Source organism: Cucurbita pepo, chromosome 11 (genome assembly GCF_057944985.1).
Source record: "Cucurbita pepo subsp. pepo isolate OVF chromosome 11, ASM5794498v1, whole genome shotgun sequence".
Classification (NCBI taxonomy): Eukaryota; Viridiplantae; Streptophyta; class Magnoliopsida; order Cucurbitales; family Cucurbitaceae; genus Cucurbita; species Cucurbita pepo.
The window spans coordinates 5,659,911-5,680,059 of record NC_141808.1 but is presented as its reverse complement, the minus strand read 5'-3'; the positions used below and the strand labels follow the sequence as shown (position 1 = coordinate 5,680,059).

Genomic DNA, 20,149 nt, shown 5'->3' with positions numbered 1-20,149 from the left:
CCATGCATTTTCTCCCACTTGCCCTAGATTACATAACTCGTAGTCCTAGATCACAAGGTGCCCTTCAAACACTTTAGCCGTGAAGGGCTTTATTAATGGATCAACAATGTTGTGCTCTGAAGCTATCTGTGTGACGATCACATCTCCTCATTGCACAATCTTCCTTATGAGAATGATATTTGCGCTCAATATGTTTTCCTTGCTTATGGCTTCTTGGTTTTTTAGAATTTGCAACTGTTCCACTGTTATACAATAAAGAGTGAAAGGCAAATACTCAGCCATACTGATTCTTTCGCTGCTTCACAAGCAGCAACATACTCAGCCTCCATGGTGGAATCAACAATGTAACCTTGTTTTATGCTTCTCCATATTATTGTTCCTCAGTTTAGAGTGAAGACAGATCCTGATGTCGATTTCCTCGAATCTACATCAGTCTGAAAATCTGAGTCAGTGTACCCTATAAGGATCAGATCCTTAGTGCCATACATTAGCATATTATCTCTCGTTCTCCTAAGATACTTGAGGATATTCTTAACGACAGTCCAATAAGCACGTCCTGGATTAGACTGATATCTACTAACAATTCCCACAACATAGCATATGTCGGGTCAAGTACATAGCATGACATACATCAGACTACCAACTACTGATGCATAGGGAATATGTCTCATATCCTTAACTTCTTGAGGTGGCTTAGGACTTTGTTCCTTCGACAAATGAACTCCGTGCCTGAAAGGTAATAATCCTTTCTTTGAGTCTTGCATCTTATATCGAACCAACATTTTTATCGATGCTAGTGTTTTGTTCTTGTGATTCCGAACAATGCCTGAGACAATGCTAGTGTTTTGTTCTTGTGATTCCGAACAATTTGGATTCCAAGAACAAACTGAGCCTCTCCCAAATCTTTCATTTGGAATTGTGTTGCTAGCCAATGCTTAATGTCAGTCAGAAACCCCACATCATTTCCATTGAGTAGGATATCGTCAACGTACAACACTAGGAAAACTACTGTAGAAACTATATTCTTGTAAACACAAGATTCGTCAACATTTTGTTTAAAGCCATAAGATTTGGTCGCAGTATCAAACCTTATATTTCAAGATCGAGATGCTTGCTTCAACCCATAAATGGATCTTTTAAGCTTGCAAACCTTTTGCTCGTGATCCTATTCAATGAACTCCCCTGGTTGAGCCATATAGTACTCTCCTCAAGATTTCCGTTTAGAAAGGCTGTCTTGACATACATTTGCCAAATTTCATAATCATAAAATGTGGCAATGGACAAAAGTATTCTAATCAATTTAAGCATAGCAACAAGAGAGAAGGTTTCTTCATAGTCCACCCCCTCTCGTTGGGTATAACCCTTTGCTATAAGTCGAGCTTTAAAGGTCTAGTACCTTACCGACTTGGTCTCGTTTCCTCTTGTAGATCCATCTGCAACCAATAGGTTTTACCCCATCTGGTTGATCTACAAGTTCCCAGACTTAATTGAAGTACATTGACTCCATTTCAAGATTCATGACTTTGATCCACTGATCTCTATCTTCATCATTCATTGCTTTTTTATAGATCAATGGATCCTCAACACTATCATCAGGTATGATGACCTGTGTTTCTGCCAAACCCAAGTAACGATGGGTTGAGTTATAACCCTCCCACTACGTCGAGGCATTCTCAACTCTTGCGAATGATGTGATTGACCAGAAGTGTCAGCTCCATCAACAACTCTTGTTGAAGGACCAGCCTGATTAACAACTCTTTTTGTTTTATCAGTAGCTTCTTTAGAAATCTCACTCAATACTAGTTTGCTGCGAGATTGATGATTTTTTACGTGGTCTTCCTCTAAGAATGTAGCGTTTGTTGATACAAACACTCTATTTTCTTGAGGGTCATAAAATAGACCACATTTCGTCTCTTTGGGGTTTCCTACGAATAGACATAATTTTAAACGACGTTCTAATTTCTTGAGGTTTTGCACCAACACATGTGCTGGCCATCCCCAAATCCTGAAGTGACGTAAACTACCTTTACGCCCTCTCCATAACTCATAAGGTGTTTCTGAAACACTCTTAGAAGGAACCATGTTCAAAATATATACAGCAGTCTCCACTGCATATCCTCAAAACGAACCAAGTAATTGAGCAAAATTCATCATAGACCAAACCAGGTCTAACAGAGTTCTATTTCTCCTTTCGGATACACTGTTCTATTGAGGCATACCAGGGGCTGAGAGTTGATACGTTATTCCATGTTCTATCATATAGTCCTAGAATCTTAAGTCCATATACTCTCTACCTCAATCTGATCGAAGTGTTTTAATAGTTTTTCCTAATAGATTCTCAACCTCAGTCTTATACCCTCTAAACTTTTCAAGAGCTTCGGACTAAGTGCCAAAGATAGGTATTAGGAGAAATCTTTTGTCGTTTATTTTGAGTTTTAGCTGTTTTAAACATCACGGTATTTAAAATAGCTTTTGTTTCGCTTGGTTTTAACGTATATAAGTTGTTTTCTAGTTTTGTAGAACAAATATGAATACCTCTTTTGCAAATGAACACTTCATTGATTTCAAAAGATACTTTATACAATTGTTCTAATAAACAAGAGATAGATATTAGATTTCTTTTTATTCCAGAAACAAAAAGTACATTATCTAATATAATGAATCTATCTCTAAAAAAACAACTTTAAATTTCCTACTGACTTGCTAAGACAACTTCTCTTGATCCAACCCTGAGTGTTATCTTGCCTTCTGCAAGCATTCTCCAGGAGCTAGTTTCCTGCAAAAAAGAACAAATATAATTTAGGGCCCCTGAATCCAGTATCCAAGTTGGGTGATCATACTCTACTAAACATATTTCAACAACTAGTAAATCATATCTACTTTGTTGTGCCTTTTCAACTTTCTTCTCTACAAGGTATTTTGGGCAATCACTTTTCCTATGCCCGTTTTTATTACAGTGGAAACATTTACTATTATCTGCATTTTGAACCTTGTGTTTGCGGTCAATAGGAATCTTATCTTTCCCCTTACCCTTTTTGTCATATGCATCCCAAACTATTCAGTTTGCATTTAAGCCGGGGTTTAGGAGACATTCCTCAATTAAAACAAATCTCAAATCATCATTTGCAAGTATTGTGTTTAGGTTTGATTTTCTTGTTGCGTAATTGTCGCCGTTTAATTTCACAGAAACGAGTAATTGTACTATTGAGCTTGACATGCTGAGATTTAAAACAAATTCTATTAGTGAATTGACTTAATCCTTTTTTTTTAATCCAATCAGATTTAGTGAGTTAGAACAACTGCTACCGAGGGGCAATCAATCACTCCTTCACTAAACCAAAACGTTCTTGACTTAAACACTAATCCCTGAATAACTCTTATTCTTATAGTGTTTTAGTTATCGCCACTTTGGTCAAGAATATACTAACTCTTAGTAATTCTTCGTAAGTGTCACCCGCCATTTTCAGACCTCAGAGATCGGCCCCAACAATGCTATCGAATGAATAAGCCAAAGTTGGGAATGGACTTAAGAAATCCTATCCATTTCTGGAGTTTGCGTTGTTTCGACTCCCATATTACGACCCTCCGAATGGGTAGTTGCTCTAGGGCAACATGCAGGCGAAACATGGGAATCTCACGGTGCAACCTAGTAGTGGAGACCATAGAATGTGTTGATATACTTCCTTCTCCCACTTACTATAAATACTTTCTCTATTCACCTTGTTATTGACTCATGCAAATACCTTCTGTATGGAGGCTGCTCCTAGGGCGACACGAGGCCGAGCATGAATCTCATGGTGCGAATTTTCAAGAGAGCGTGAAAAAGAAAATGATGTATCTTATATACCTTTTTCCTCCCACCAAGTATTTTAGACGGTTGGGTATACTTATTACTTAGGTATATTCCGGCTAATTAAATATAACCTAAGTCTAGGTGATTTTTTCAAGTATAACATTTATACTGGATTTTTACCTATGATGTCTAGGTGATTTTTCATTTTTTTTAAAAAATCCTTACATCACTCACGCATGCTCATAAAACTGGGCTAACTAAGCTCAAGTACTGGCTCGATCTCCAGGAAGCAGATGTTCCGTAAACCGTCAACTTAAGTACCTCCAGCCTTAGACAAGATCGTGCTAGGTGAGCTTTCTTGTAACCGCAATTTTACAAGATTTCGACCTATTTTAACTATTAAAATTGATCGTTTTTTGTTGTTAACCTTAAGTGAGCATGCATTTATCTATGTTATAGATTTTAACGTCTATCTCATTTTATGACGTTGAAAATAACCTATAACATGTATCTAACATGCTTTATATAACAATTATATAATTATCTATTCCATGCAATAATATAACAATTTATATATCTATCACTCATGGAACTCTAAACATGCATACTATACATTAGAACACTTATAACATACTTGTAATGCATGGAACATGTTTAGCATATGGTGGGATTTTAAATCTATATGACATACTTTATGCATATACATTTTCTATTTAATTAAAACATACCTTCATAATGCATAATTAATTAAACACAGTAAAGTGGATTGGTTTTGACATTTTAAAGCAAGCAATTAACTAAATTATTACATTGATAATTAAAAATAACTTGAACCGCTGCCGAGGATCATGAATTGGCCGAACCAACCCTTAAAAACGTTGAACCGGACCCCAACTGGCAGAAAAACTCCCGAACTGCCTCTTCCATCTTCTTCTTCTTCGGTTCAACTTGCTATCTCTTCCATTTTCGATCAATTACAACCTAAAATGGACTCTAAAAACTCCATAAAAATTACAGACCTTTCTTCACTCATTAAGCCCATGCACATTAGGCCAATTATAATAATTGTATTAAGCATAAAAAAATGTCAAAACCATAAACATCCACTTTAGCAACCACAAAACTTCATTCATGAAATGGTACCCACCATGCTCAAATTAATATAAATAAAGTGCCTAAAACTTGCTCTGATACCAATTGACGGTGTTACTATAACACGGAAGCAATTTGGATCTTAGGCACTCTAAGTACATCAATTATAGTAAATTAGGTAGCATGTTCAAAAGCATTAAAACTCAATGAGCTTTGAATACCAACTTTTTGTAGTTCAAATTTCTTTTTCCTCACGAACCAGTTTCGAACCACCACTAGTGTTTTCCCTACTATTCTCCGGCCTTAGAACGGGATTGTGGAATCCGGTGAGTGACTAAACTTGATAGGAATTTAGTATATGTAAAGAGATAGTTTTGAGAGATTTTCCCAAAGTTTTTCAAGAAGAATTTCCATGTACCTTGACCACTCTATTTATAGAGCCATACAAATTTGAGATTATCAAATTTTGACACTCAAATTTGTGAGATGATGTGGCAAACATGCGAGTTTGGTTAAACCATATATTGACACTTAATATTCCACTAACTCAAGCATGGATTTTTCCATTAGTTGACGTCAACATTTTGACTTTCTTTATTTTAATTCAACAATTAATTTAAATAATTAATTTCAAATCAAAATAATATTAAATGATTAATTAAACAATTTAATTAATATTTAACATTAAATCAATGTCAATCCTAATCAATTCCGTCACATATTGATTATGAATCTCTATTCATAATTAAAAATATTTAAATCTTATTTAAATATCTTCCATTCTCTCTTTTTGTTTAATTCATAATTAAAACAAAATGCACTTAAATATATCGTATATATTTAGTGTATATTCCCTAATTTGAATTCGAACACTTCGAACTCACTTGTCACGTTGTTCTAAGGTTTAGTCCGATATGAGCTAGTAGGGGGACCTAATGAACCTATCGATCATGTGCTCCAACGATCCAAGATTAACTGACTAAACTCATTAACCTTGTTAACCAACATTCATTAACTACTAGGATATTCCACTGTAGCCTAGTAGTTGCACTCCCCTCACTATAGACATATTTCTGTCCATTTGATATAACCATGATTAGTAAGTCGATCCTTCACATGTTGTTCGTAACTAGAGTTAGGTCAATTTACCGTTTTACCTCTAAAGTTACTTCTTGTTTCTTAAGTCCCACTGATCCTCTAATGAACAATTGGTTTGTGATCTAACCACCAAACCGAATCCCTCTCGAGTCAATGAGAGGGTGGGGCCTCTTGTACAAGACTTGGAGCTAGTACTTAAGGGAACAACCTCTCTACTATCCCTAAAAGCGGGTAGGAATGAATTTCATCTTACACTCTATGTCCCCAGCTATTCACCCAGTCTTACCCCTGAAATGGGAGGCTTATTGAGTCGGCGAACTCGCTAGTACTTAAGGGAACAACCTCTCTACTATCCCTAAAAGCGGGTAGGAATGAATTTCATCTTACACTCTATGTCCCCAGCTATTCACCCAGTCTTACCCCTGAAATGGGAGGCTTATTGAGTCGGCGAACTCGGGCCACTCTCACCCATGCAAATCTAAGGATAATTCCGAATAAACAGGAGTTCATAGTTAGCTCAAGATTAAGATCGAGTTACCTATGTCATCGAATGAAAAAATCAGTCTTAACAGTAAACAACATTATAAAGTGAGAGTGGTTTTCTTCATGGTTCGATCTTATGCAATACTCATTGCATAGGACACCTCCACTCACATGTCTCCACATGTACAATTTAGTGATCACATTGTTTATATCATATACAAAAGTAGGCCGCATCCATAGTGTCTCCAGAACAAGATACTCAGCCTTATCCCTGTACTATAGATCATTTTGACTATATACTTGAACTTGATCCACTCTTATGTCTCTACATATAGTTCAAGTAATCATACTATAGCCAGAGTGTTCTTAATTTGTTGGATCTAGATTAATGATTGTAAAATTCACTTTATTCAATAACAATCTTTAATGAATAAACATCAATAATAACTTTATTGAAAACAGAATATGTTTTTGTTTACAAACTATGAGTTTTAGGACATAAAACCCAACCGATGCGGGTTCAGACTACGTCACTTGGAACGCAAGAAACCTTGGACGTAGGCTAAGATTGTATCGCTTGGAACATATGAAGTTTTGAACACAGGTTGTCAGGTTCATGTCTTATACCGTAAATCCTAAGGGGAGTGTATTGGAGAACAAACCAAGAACGTAGAAAATAACCAAGAATGAGACATCGATGAAAAATTAGAACATGAATTAAGATCCAAATCAAGGTTGAAACCTCATAATCCCAGGACCAAAATCCTCAAGCTAGACCATGCAAGAACTCATAACTTAAGAACAAAACGTAAGGGCCGAAGTACTTGCAATAAGAACCAAAACAAGTCAAGGAGTGTAGTGCCCTATCATCTCAAGGACTTGATTAAGAGCCTACAAATACGCTACTCATTGAGTCTTTGTACTCACTCCATGTTTTTCATGTAAATAAGAAGTTGGTTGAGGTTGGAAGCGGACTTTGGAGCAAGTGTCATAGACAAGTCTCAACCATCGTCCTCAACCCTTTTCATTTTAAAATATTTTGTATTTGTTCCTTATTATGTGTTTTTAACTACTCAAGTATGAACTCTATTTTAATATAATATAAATATATTGTATATTATGTTTTAAATTCTCCTCGTTCGCGAAAATTTTGCCTACCTTTTCACACCATCGAGTCAATCCTTAAGCCGGGACTCTTGTGAAAACGGGTAGAGACAAAATTTCTTCCTCTCATCATAAATATATAATAATTTGAGCAGATAAAACATTGCCACTAATTATATGTGCAAAAGATTAAGGGTATAAACCCTTCCTACTATATAGGGAGAACCTAGCATTCAATGCTGATTAGGGTCGTTCTATCTTTTAAGTTGTATCTATTTGCCTTGGTTCTACAAAATACTATTTAAAGTTGAAAGTGATAGAAATATTATTTTAATTTATTATTATTATTTTTTTTAATTGAGAACCAGAAAGTTTTTTTTGCTTAGGGGTAAAGTTGATTTTTTACCATCTATAATATTACATAAAATAAAAATATATATAAAATAGAAAAATAGTATATAATAATTTTATGCATGCCAAGGTCCCATGGTCTAGTGGTTAGGACATTGGACTTTGAATCCAATAACTTGAGTTCAAATCTCGGTGGGACCTATTTCTATTTTGAAAAGGTTTTTCATTATATTCCATTATATTCTACCCAATTCTATTTTGAAAAGGTTTTTCATTATATACCCAAGAGTGACTGAATGATGCTTTAAATTTTGGGTATTTCATTCTCAAGTTTCTTCCAAACAAGCTCCTACATGTTCTAAATGGAATTACCTACAAATTTCATGAAAGAATCGAGAACTTAGAGTGCCTGAATCTGACCTATTCCCTCAATCTCACCCGCCATTAACGCTAAGGAGGAATGCTTGAAAATTCAATTCATACTTGCACACGAATTTGTCTAATCCCACCTATACCAGTCATTTTCTGAGTGTCCAAGGACTAATTCTCAAGAAGACCGTGAAGCCTAATAAGTTATTAGAACGAGAATAATTGAAGATTTTATAGAATCCAAGTAAGTTTTAAGGAATTTGGGAGAAACTTCAAATTTCTTTTCTATGGTCCTCGGTTTTGATTAATCGTTCTTTAGCTTGTTGGCCAAAAAGAGGGAAAATCGAGGGGAGTTGAGGCCTTAGAAGGTTTTTCATGAGAGAGTTGAGGCATGAGAAGGTCTATAACGTGTTGGCCAAAGAGAGGGAAAATCGACTAAAGTTTGACTAAGGACTCGATCGCCTTGATTTGGAAATTGGACTCACAAATTTGTCCCACAAGTTTGACTAAGGAATCTTGAATAGTATGTGGTTGACATACAAGAACATCGTATTCAAGTAATAACCAAATGATCTATAGTATTTGGATAAGATTGGGTGCCTTATCTGGGTAACACTATTGATACGGCCCACTTTGTAATCATTACAAATGATTTGATTCAAATCGTTCATGTGGAGACATGTAAGTGACGGTATCCTATACAATGAGTTTGTATAAGACTGGACCAAGGAATATTTAATTTCTTTTTATAAATCCGTTAATTGAGAAGATTAATATTGCACATGATGATCATATGCGACTCGATCTTAATCTTGACTGAGTTATGAACTCCCTATGAGGGCTTGTCCTTTAATTTACATGGGTGAAAATGACTCTTTTAACGATTCAATATACCTACAATTTTAGGGACTTACCAAATAGAGAGTTGATACCATAATATCATGATATAGAATTTACTAATTTCCATATAAGGAGAGTAGATGAGTTGTTTTATTAAGTATTGATTTTGGGACTTGAACAATGAGCCCACCCTCTAATTGGCCCGATATGGACTTGGGGTTTATGATTAGATCATAACCAAATTGTTCATTGTAGAATCAGTGGTACTTAAGTGAAAGATGTAATTAGAAGAGTAAAATAGACTTTTGGCCCAACTATAATTATTAACAACTCAAGATCGACCTGCGTGTAATGATTATATCAATGGACATAAAGTGCAACTATAGGTCTATAGTGGAGTGACCTATAATTAATGAATGAAAATTGATTAGAAGAGTAAAATAGACTTTTGGCCCAACTATAATTATTAACAACTCAAGATCGACCTGCGTGTAATGATTATATCAATGGACATAACTTATTGAAGTGCAACTATAGGTCTATAGTGGAGTGACCTATAATTAATGAATGAAAATTGATTAATTAAATAATTTAATTAATTAATTTTGTATCATTAGAGCTTATAACCCGTAGATCCATGAGGTCCCTAGCTTATAGTAACGCTAAAAGGTTTAATTTAATTGAAAGAAAAATTTGAAGCGTTCAAATTAATATTTAATATATTAGATATACTAAATAAATAGAGAAAATATATTCCATTTAAAGGGTTTAAATTAATATTTAATATATTAGATAGATTAGATAAATAAGAAAATAGTGTACAATAATTCTGTAAACATTAAGGTCCCATGGTCTAGTGGTCAGGACATTGGACTCTGAATCCAGTAACCCGAGTTCAAATCTCGGTGGGACCTATAACCAAATTATTTAAAAAAAAATCAAATAGATATTTTTGAAACCTGACAAACAATATAAAGTAATTTTGCAATCAAGTCCTTACTTTTACAGCGTAATTAAATTCGGCCGCCTATTTTATGTTAATTTCATTCCGCTATCACTACATACTTCTGCTCGAGCAGCAATCCAGTTATCGTTTTCCTCTCTTTTTTTCTCCCTTTTCTTTCCTTTTCGCCTCTCTCGGTCATCTTCTACCGACGAACTCAAGCGACTTTTACAGACTCATTAAGCTTTCTCCGATCCTCACTCGTCTTGGTTTATGAGGTTTCATCTCTTCCTTCTCTCCCGTCTTTTCATCTTTCTCTCGTTATGTCTGGCTTATGATTTCGATTCCGAGATTTGGTTCCATGGATCTGTTCGCTTTTTTTCTTTTGGTCACTTGCGATTTCAGATTCGGCCTTTTTCATGCTCATTTTGCTCCCGGTTATGTTTTGTTTTGATTACTCTTTTTAATTCGTCAATGAATCTATCTTCTGGTTTGGATAACCTATCACCTTTTATTATTAATTTTTTTTGATTTTTTTGGTCGTAGTGGATCCGCTTTCTAGGTTTATTCGGAAAAAGATTTGATAACTTACTTAGGGTTTAATCTTGAAAGAACAAATTCTATTTTTTCTTTTGATAAGAAAAGGCACATGATTTTTTTAAGCCAATGCCGTTCCCTTTTAACTTCTTAGTGCGACTTTCAATTTGTAAGTTCGATAAACGCCCCCTTGGTGATGGCGACATATTTTAAATTTTTTTAACGCACCTCAGAGTAGCAGATATTTCCCCGAGTTATGCTTTTTAATTTAAGTGAAGGAGGAAGCGCCTTTTTCGTCTCGCCAGTTACCCCCTCCCCCTTACAAAATGCACGCTATTTTTTATTCACTTTTGCTATGTACTTTCTTGTCTGACTCGTTTTTATCTTGTGTGGATCTTGTTTTCTTGTGTATGCAGCTCGAAGGAGAAACCCACTCTTGGGTAAGCCTTTTTCTACTCTCATCATCTTCCATGTTGTGTGTTCTTTGTGTGGAGTTAGTTTCTGATTAATTTTTCAAAACGTGATTGATGTGTTATTGCTTATTATTACGTTCTGACACTTGTATCGATCATTCTCTCTTTGTAGTATTTGACCGTGGTTTTCTCAATTATTCCGGATGAATGGAGTTGTAGGGTTACTTGTGATAGATAAGTGAGGTCTTGTATTGTAGTAAGGAGCGGGTCAGTTAATAATGTCTGCACCTGCAGTCATTCAGAAGGATAAGAAGATAGGTTACATGAGTGTTCCCTTTCCCCTCAAATGAATGAGATCCCTAAGAAAAGAAAAAAAAAAAAAAAAAGATTCTTATACCTTGATGGTTACCTTACAGTATTTTCCATTATTTATTCTGTTTTTTACGTGGTCGGGTGGAATATATTTCCCATTTAATCAATGCTTTGCATTGTATCGTCTCATTCTTGATCAATAAGGCATTGTTTACTTTTACTGCTATTTGACCGAAATTGGTGTTGGTTTTCTCCTTTTCTCTGGTAGTTACTATTTTAGAGTAATAAATTGTGTTTCTTATTCGAAAAAATGGATAATAATATTACATTTTTTCTATCTATGTCTGACATTTGTGGATATGCTCTTTCCGTCCTAAAGATTTGTAGCTTTACTGTAGAATTCCATTTGCTCTTATAATTGTGTTCCTGTTCCAGTTTTTAGTGTATGATGCTACTATTTAATTAGTCTGGATTTTTTTTTTTTTTTTTTTTTTTTTTTTTTTTTTTTTTTTTTTTGTCTTCACATGCATGATTGTGATGTTCTTGAAACATATTCTTGCATGATTGTGATATTCTTGAAACATTTTCTTGCTATCAATGATTGTCTTACTTATTTCCACCCTCTGATTGTCTAACGTGGCAGTGGCACGCGGATTAAGACCCGCAAACGAAATATTACGATACCGCTGGATCCTGCGTCCTTTTCTGATGCAGTGGTCCAGATTTATCTGGATAATGCTGGTGATTTGGTAATTGCTGCACCATCTTTCATGATAGCCAGTATAGTTTTCTGCATGAAGATGATGTTGATTGATAATTTATCAATCTGACCGTGATTTTCTTGACAGGAACTCATTGCCAGGAACATTGAGTCTTCAGAACTTGACTTCTCAAGATACGGGGACACCTTCTTTGAGGTATTCATTTTGATGGCGTTTATACACTTGCACCTTTTTCGTACTTAATACATTTTCTAATGTGAAACGCTTTTGAGGTTCATACTTCCTGTATCAGTGTTTGGTGACAAGATTGTCATACTCAACTGCTAACAGATTCTTTTTTACTATGTAAAAGAAGAAAATAAATTTTCTCTGTGTGCAAAAGGGGAATTTACATCGCTTACGTCTGCTTGCCTTCTCCAATTCCCAAAAATTTTGCAACTTTTGGTTCTCTTGCCTTTATTAGGTTTTCATAGACTCGGCAGATAGGAGACCCAGAGACAGAGGTTGGGTCATACTGCACTAGACAAGAAATAACTTGATGGATTACAGCTTTCCAAGATCAGCTGAATTAGGATCTCTACTATATTAAATGGTCTTACAGTTTCTATTGGCTTATTGGAAGGTGGAATAAGTTTGTTCTGTTTATAGACTTTTAACGATGTGTTTGTTGGTTTTGCCAGTTTGATTCCTGGTAGCGATGATAATTTTTAGGCCTTTTTCTTTGCTGATGGAACCTACACTATTTCTCGATGATCGGTTATGGGCTTAAGATTAATCTCCCTAAATTGGCTAGTTGGTATTAATTGTAGTGAGGTATGGATGGATCAACTTGCTTCATATCTTATGCTCTATCATGTAGTGATTGGGTTCTTAAAATTTGTTTGGCTCCTTGGAGTCCTATCCGAGACCCTAGCTTTATGGCATTTGATTGAGTAGTGAAGTTTCCTCTCACTTCTCTCACATTGTTTAGATGTTGATAATGCATATCAATTGATGGAATCTAGTAGCTGTAGGGCAGAAAGTAAGTAATTTTCTATTAGTTTATTTTAGTCTTTGGCTTCTGGCTTTTGAGCTCAAAGTTGATGAAAAAAGAAGGTTTTCATGTTTTTTAATCAGATTACTTTAGGGGAGCCAGTACAATGATTGGGTGGTTTTCAGTTGAGTTTCTTCAAAGTTATCTGAGTTCTTTAAGAAGGTAAGCTATGATAAAGGCACTTAGGGTATTGTTTGGCTGGGGAAAATTTGCGTGGTTGGAGTGCGGAGATTGCGACTTTATCAAATGAAGGAAAGAAAAGAAGTATAACAATTCTTTCCCATTGGTGTTTACAAGTGAGGACAGTGTGTATTTTGAGAAATGATATAAATTTGTCACAGGATATATGAAGATTAATGTCTTTAAGGGACGGGAGACAAGAATTTTGAAGCTATTTTTCTCATGCGATTTTGTCAAGCTGGAAAAGTTTCTCTCGGTTTAAGTTGGGAATTGTGTGATTATATTTGGGAGGCTTGAGAAGTTTTTTCCCTGGTTTCAGGCAGGATTGCATGACTTATATTCTAGGAGGAGTTTGTGTGTAGTATTTGTGTTCAAGTCTGGAAACTTCTTTTTCAACTATTTGTTAGTTTCCATTTGATATAATTTCTTTTTGCTTTCAATTAAAAAAAAATAGCACAAGAAAATAATAATCACAAAAGAACATAGATGAGATCACAAGGAACAACACATTCTAGAAACTTGAGATGACTTTGAGTGATGTTTGGTCCTTCGTATGATTCCATGTTTCTGTCTAGCTTTCGACGGTGAAGTCTTTTTATAATTATTCTTTCGGGCCTTATTTACTTGATTAGAGAACCTTGGCTCGTTTTTTGCAAGCTTTGTTTTTTGTTTGACCTTACATTCTATCAATTTTTTCTGAATGAATGTTTGATTACTAAAGACAAAAAGAGCTGGAAATAAGATCAACTCTTTAAGCTTCCTCAGTATGCCTAGGCTTCCATATAGAAATTCTCTAGTCTCTAAGTCGAATCACCTGGAAGGTCCTTAAATTGAACCAAATGGCGTGTGACACAAATTTTCTTTTGAGAGGACACTTGGATTGATCAAGCTCCCCTTCAGCTGTGTTTTTTGGATCTTTATGCAGTCACTTGCAGAAAATAGGCCTCCATCTTCGATTTGGGCCACCATGTAGTTTTTGGGCGGGGTTCCCTCTACCTCCTTAGGCTGTTCTTGTTCCTTTTGTCAATGAATTCCTTTAAAGTTTCTTTTCTAAAGGAAACAAGAAAAGAAACAAAATTGAGCCCAATTGTGTTATCCTCAAAGATATTATTTTCATTTATGGGATGATAACCCACCGTGAATTATGAAGTTAGTGGATATTTATATGAAACTAAAATTCAGTTAATGAAAATATACCACCTAATCTTTTTAGAGATGACCACCCAAATCAAGATGTTCTTGATTTTAAATTTATGGGAGCTACTTCTCACTGCCAAAGAATGCCCAATTTATTTGTTTAATCTCTCTATCTATCTATCTATCTATCTATATTTCATTTTAACACTGTTTCTTTTATTTTCTTTTATCTGGAGTTGAGCAATTAATTTATGTGCGGAGATATCTCATCTCCCCTTTTCTTACATCTCTTTTGATTATGAAAGTTTCGTTCCTTATACAACTGTATAGCATCACTAAAATTTTCATTGATGGATTTATGCATTGATTTGGAAGTTCAGCTAATTGGCATTTGATTTCCACTAACGTATGTTATACTTTCAGGTTATTTTCATTGGTGGTCGGACACAACCTGGGACAACAAAACCTGATGAAGGAGAGCGCCATCCATACTCTATAATTGAATGTGAACCTAAACGTGAAGCCATTCTACCATCTGTTATCTACGTACAGAAAATTCTGAGGCGAAGGCCATTTCTCATTAAGTATCTTGAAAATGTTATGCGAAGGTTCCTGCAGTCACTTGAGTTTTTTGAGGAAAATGAGAGGAAAAAACTTGCAATTTTCACAGCCCTTGCCTTCTCACAGAAGCTCTCAGGCCTTCCTCCGGAGACTGTTTTTCAGCCATTGCTTAAGGATAATCTTGTGGCCAAAGGGCTAGTTCTTTCATTTATAACTGACTTTTTCAAGGAGTATCTTATGGATAATAGCCTTGATGATTTGATTTCCATCCTGAAAAGGGGCCGAGTGGAAGACAATCTTCTGGAGTTCCTTCCCTCTGCTAAGCGATCTGCTGAGGGCTTTGCAGAGCATTTCACGTTAGTAAAATATTCAATTTACATAGTTGTTAGATCGTATATTGACTGTCCTTATTGTATTGCATAATTATTTTCATACCAATATTTTACATATTATGTGATAGTGGTAGTCTAAGTTACAAAATATAATGATTCTGATTGCTCTTAAATATGAGAATCATTATTCAATTTTGATGCGTGCATATTAAATCAATGACCTTTATTCTTCAGGAAGGAAGGTCTAGTACCCTTGGTAGAATACAATGCAAAGAAAATGTTTGATGTGAAGCTAAGTGAAATGAAATCTTCTTTAACAACCCAAATAGCCGAGGAAACTGACATTGCTGAAGTCATAGAAACTGTGAAGCACCGAATAAGAGATGCCAATTTACCTGATATTGAAGTGGTTCGAATTTTGTGGGATGTCATAATGGATGCTGTTCAGTGGTCTGGAAAGAACCAACAACAGAATGCTAATTCAGCTCTTCGCCAGGTAACCTTAATCACACACTATCATCATGTTCACTTGACTGAAATAGGTCTGCTGTTTGTTTCCCCCTTTTGTGTGTATGTGGAGAAGAAACCTTTTTATTTTTTTATTTTTTTGGTTTTGTTTTTGTTATTTATAAGAAACAAAGAGACCTTTTGTTTAACAAAGTGAATAAAAAAGGGAGTAAGATAAAGACAGATAGCCTGAGACTCCCCTTCACCAAAGGATATAACAATATTGCTCTCCAATCTGAAGGCCGAGATGACTAGTTACCAAAATCTTTAGCTAAAAAGTGCTTTATTTAACTAATTGGATGGATTTTTGATGAATTCCCCTTGGTCTTTGGGTGGCTATCCTTATTTCCGCTCATTGCGCAATGTAGACAAAAAAATTCTTTCTAAACAAAGTCGTCTGCATCTCTAGGATCCTTTCTATACAATTCTCCGAAGCTTTTTGTAACCAAATACCTCATGAAATAGTAGCACACACAAAATATTCTTCTAGAGTGTCTTCGAATTCCCATGGAATTGTATGTTCCAAATTGTTTGAACCATGAAGCCTCTAAGGTACTGCAGAATGCATAATCTCATGTAAACGTCCTGAAAGGTAATAACCCAAGAGCGCATGATTTTGACCCTTGGATCTTCTTTCTTAATCAAATCTGAGGGTTAACTGTTCAATGTAAAAGGAATCAACATTCTTGAAACTGTACTATCTAAATCTTGAAGAATTGTTCTGCTTATGTATTGTTCATATAACCTAGCGAAAGCTTCTATTCTCAAGTTGATGAGCCTAAACCACTATCATAGCAGGAGAGAATAATTATTTGGAACTTGAGTTTCTCATGTTCTTCTGTCGTTTGGACAGACTTAGATTTCTTTTGAGCCTTGCTGGCCATCACCCCCCCCCCCCCCCCCCCCCCATACCCTCTCTCTCTCTCTTTGATAGGAAAGGAAAGAAGTATGGAGTTAATCACAGGTCACAGGTCCCTTCCCAAAGAAAAACTTGTGAAGTACTGCCTTGTGTCTTGTTATAAAAAAAAATTCTTGTGTCTTAAGGCACCAAAAGGAAGAAGTAAGCTTTATATAATTACCAAAGTTATGGACTAGCCTTAATCCTTCAAGACTGGAAGGCAGTGCTTCAATATTGCTGCCCATTGTCGTGATGCAAAATTTTTTTGTGCCTTGGTAATTTATCAAAGTTAGTCTGAAGGTGATATATCCTCCTGTTTGAACTTCCTTACCTATCTTTGCAAAGTCTATTTCTTCTCTCCTATTCAGGGATGCTCTGAGTTTCTGAATCATCTTTAGGTAAACTAATGGAAAGTTGTTCTCCACACTCCTCTGGGATGGACGAGGGAGAGACCCTAGGCGTCTCTATGTATCTCGATGAAATCAACTACCTACATTTGATGAGGAAGTGACTGGGGCTGTGGTTAAGAGGAATTGATGTCTAGAAAACGATCTTTCTACTGGCACGTAGGACTTCATTTATTTCATTTTTCCTCTTGTTCTCCGCACTTGAGAAAAGCTTTTTAAGTTTTGACATTGTTTTTGGGCTGGGCACACTCTGCTGTTGTTTTTTTTGGAGGGTGGTAGTTAGTGAGCTTAGATAGAACAGGAGCTTTTTCAGGGGACTGAGGGTGAGAGTTGATTGTGGGTTTTAGTTTGTGAGCTTAGATAGAACGGGAGCTTTTTCGGGGACTAGAGTGGACATCTATATAAATTTGGCCCAACTTGAGCACTCAAAGAAGCTTTCTCTAAGCCGAATGTTGTACTCACCAGACACTAATGCCCTTTTGGCTGATTCTTATAAATGTTCTGCCTGCATCTCATTCAATTTGGATGTGAGTTTCCTTGTGCAATTGAAGCACATCTGTTATTTCTCATCTTTTATTACATCTATCTCTCTGTTGGAACTTTTGTTGAACATTTAGGCCTTGTTTGATTACAATTTTGTTTCACGTTTCTAAAGAAAAACAAAATTGCGTCAGGTAACTGTTTTTTGGTTCTGGTTCTTTAAAAAAAAAAAAAGAACACAAACACGTTTAATAATCATTTCTTGTTCCCCATTCTCTATAATTTTATATGAAAATTAGTTTTCAAAATTGAATATCCTAAATTTGTATGTTATAAATGCTTTTATTTTTGTCGAAAAAAAAAAAGAAAAAAAACTGAAAATAGAAAACCAGAAACAAGAAACTTGATTCTGTTGTTTTCCAAACTTCGGAAATGTTGTAAAAGAAAAAGAGGTATATTCATAAAAAAACAGGGAACATGAAAGAAGATTGGAGGTAATGACCTTTTGATTTTACACAGGTGAAAACATGGGCAGAATTGTTGAATACCTTCTGTAGCACAGGGAAACTTGAGCTGGAACTCATCTACAAAGTTCAGATGCAATGTTATGAGGATGCTAAGCTGATGAAGCTTTTCCCGGAGATTGTAAGATCTCTGTATGACCAGGATGTACTGGCTGAGGACACCATACTCTACTGGTTCCGTAAAGGAACAAACCCTAAGGGCAGGTAGGCCCAGGCCCCTATCATTTTACATAAATTTCTGTTCTAACTTCCAAATCCGTTGTGTGTTTGTGCTCATTATTAAATCTTGCAATTGTAAATGCAACATTAACAGGCAGAGCTTTGTGAAGGCATTGGAACCTTTCGTGAATTGGCTGGAAGAGGCAGAAGAGGAGGAATAATAGGTGGTGCAATCCCTGAAAGTCGAGTAAAACCATCTATTTTCTGAGCTCCAACTCTTGTGCTTCTTGTCTCAAGCTTGGTGTGTTCATGTACCATTAATCCAATAATCTCAATTTAACGTTAATACTCTGGCTGCTGTTTGAGGTAATATTTCTTTTACTCTTGATAATACTGAAAAGACTTTTAGCATATTGATTCTCTACTCTCATTTTTCTTTTATATATTGTAGTCTATGTTTAATTCGTATGTACTGTTCTGGGTGAGGGAGGAAGGGACTTTGGTTTCGCTACCCACTAAATTAACACCAGAGAAAGGGAATACAAATAACAATCACAAAACTTGGTGATTTGGTAAGCTGTTATCAATTAGTGATGGATGTTTAAGACACAGAGCAAAGTATTTTGAGGAAAAACGTTCAGGTAAAAAGCTAACCCAAAAACCCGCAACTTCAAACACAATAATAATCACGAATCCATATTGATAGAGCATGTTAGAGAATCATGATTAATAAGTAGAACTCTAATTTATGCTTATGAATATGTGAATAAGGTCGCTAGGACACCTTAATATCGATAGATAGGTCCTAGTATATTTGACTAGGAGCCAAGGTATTGGTTGGATTGAGGATAAGACCAAAAAATTAAAAATAACCCGTTAGGAATAAAACTTAAGTTTATTGGAATGATAATACAATTGGTTAATGATAAGTTAGTTATCCATCAAAATTATTTTTAATTTTTCTTTCTAGATAAATGTGATGTAATGGGACTAAAACGACTATGCGGCGGAGTTGGAGACTTAAAGGAAAGGCTGGTGTTTAACATTATGTTTTCTTACATTTAAAAATATTTTAAAGCACTTAAAGAGATCAATTAAAATAAGTTCACTTGGACCCATTTTGATTTATACACTTTTTAAATACGACCACCTGAATTTCTATTTATTTTAACCTAACTTTTATAAAAAATGGAATTCATTTAATACATATTTATTACTATATTTTAAGAAGTTTGGAAAACACCCCTCCGGCCTAATATACACCCACACTGAGCAGCCAAACCGGGTGAGGAAGAAAGATCCATCGGATTCGGGCCAGCTCGAACCGCATCCCGCAACCCCAAATCCAACCTGTGATGGCCCAGACACAAGGCCCAAACTTGTCTCGGTCCAGCGCACTCAGCAGCCCACGCCTTCGACCCGCGACCCGTACCTGCGCCCACTCGGCAACCCGCAGAAGCGACCCATAACCCGGCCTGCAACCAAACCAACCCAATAAGCTGAGGCCCAAAACCCAGTCCGCCCCAGTAGCCTAAACCTAGTCCAGCCCAGTAGACCACGGTTCAGCTGAACCAACCCGATACCAGATCCACGGTCCAACGGAACTGGCATACAGCCTAAGTACCCGCGGCCCAGCCCAGTAAGCCGAGGCCCAAAGAGCAGTCCGGCCTAGTAGCCTTCCGCAGCCGACGACCTGAACTGCAACCCAAACCAGACTGCAGCCCTCTCCCCGACCCTCAGCGCCTGAGCGACGTGGCTCACCCTATTGTCGCCACGTGTTGTCCAGCGGCACGAGTAGCCCTTCGACTCGACGTAAAAATGGCTCACGACGACCTCTAGCGACACTCCAGCGGCTCCACGACTTTTTCGGCTTG

The 20,149-nt window shown here is 36.1% G+C and overlaps 1 protein-coding gene and 2 non-coding genes across 3 annotated transcripts; all 3 read left to right on the top strand.

Annotated features, from left to right (window-relative positions):
- The first annotated feature begins 8,050 nt into the window (after positions 1–8,050).
- On the top strand, positions 8,051–8,122 carry TRNAQ-UUG (transfer RNA glutamine (anticodon UUG)). Its single transcript has one exon. It is a non-coding gene; the product is annotated as a tRNA-Gln (tRNA).
- A 1,850-nt stretch (positions 8,123–9,972) lies between these two features.
- TRNAQ-CUG (transfer RNA glutamine (anticodon CUG)) lies at positions 9,973–10,044 on the top strand. Its single transcript has one exon. It is a non-coding gene; the product is annotated as a tRNA-Gln (tRNA).
- A 133-nt stretch (positions 10,045–10,177) lies between these two features.
- Positions 10,178–18,686, top strand: LOC111805402 (uncharacterized). Its single transcript, XM_023690485.2, has 8 exons — positions 10,178–10,351; positions 11,027–11,050; positions 11,979–12,084; positions 12,184–12,252; positions 14,831–15,324; positions 15,535–15,796; positions 18,112–18,320; positions 18,430–18,686. Exons 1-8 carry the CDS (start codon positions 10,347–10,349, stop codon positions 18,494–18,496), a joined length of 1,236 nt encoding a protein of 411 aa, XP_023546253.1. The 5' UTR covers positions 10,178–10,346; the 3' UTR covers positions 18,497–18,686.
- The last annotated feature ends 1,463 nt before the right edge of the window (positions 18,687–20,149 follow it).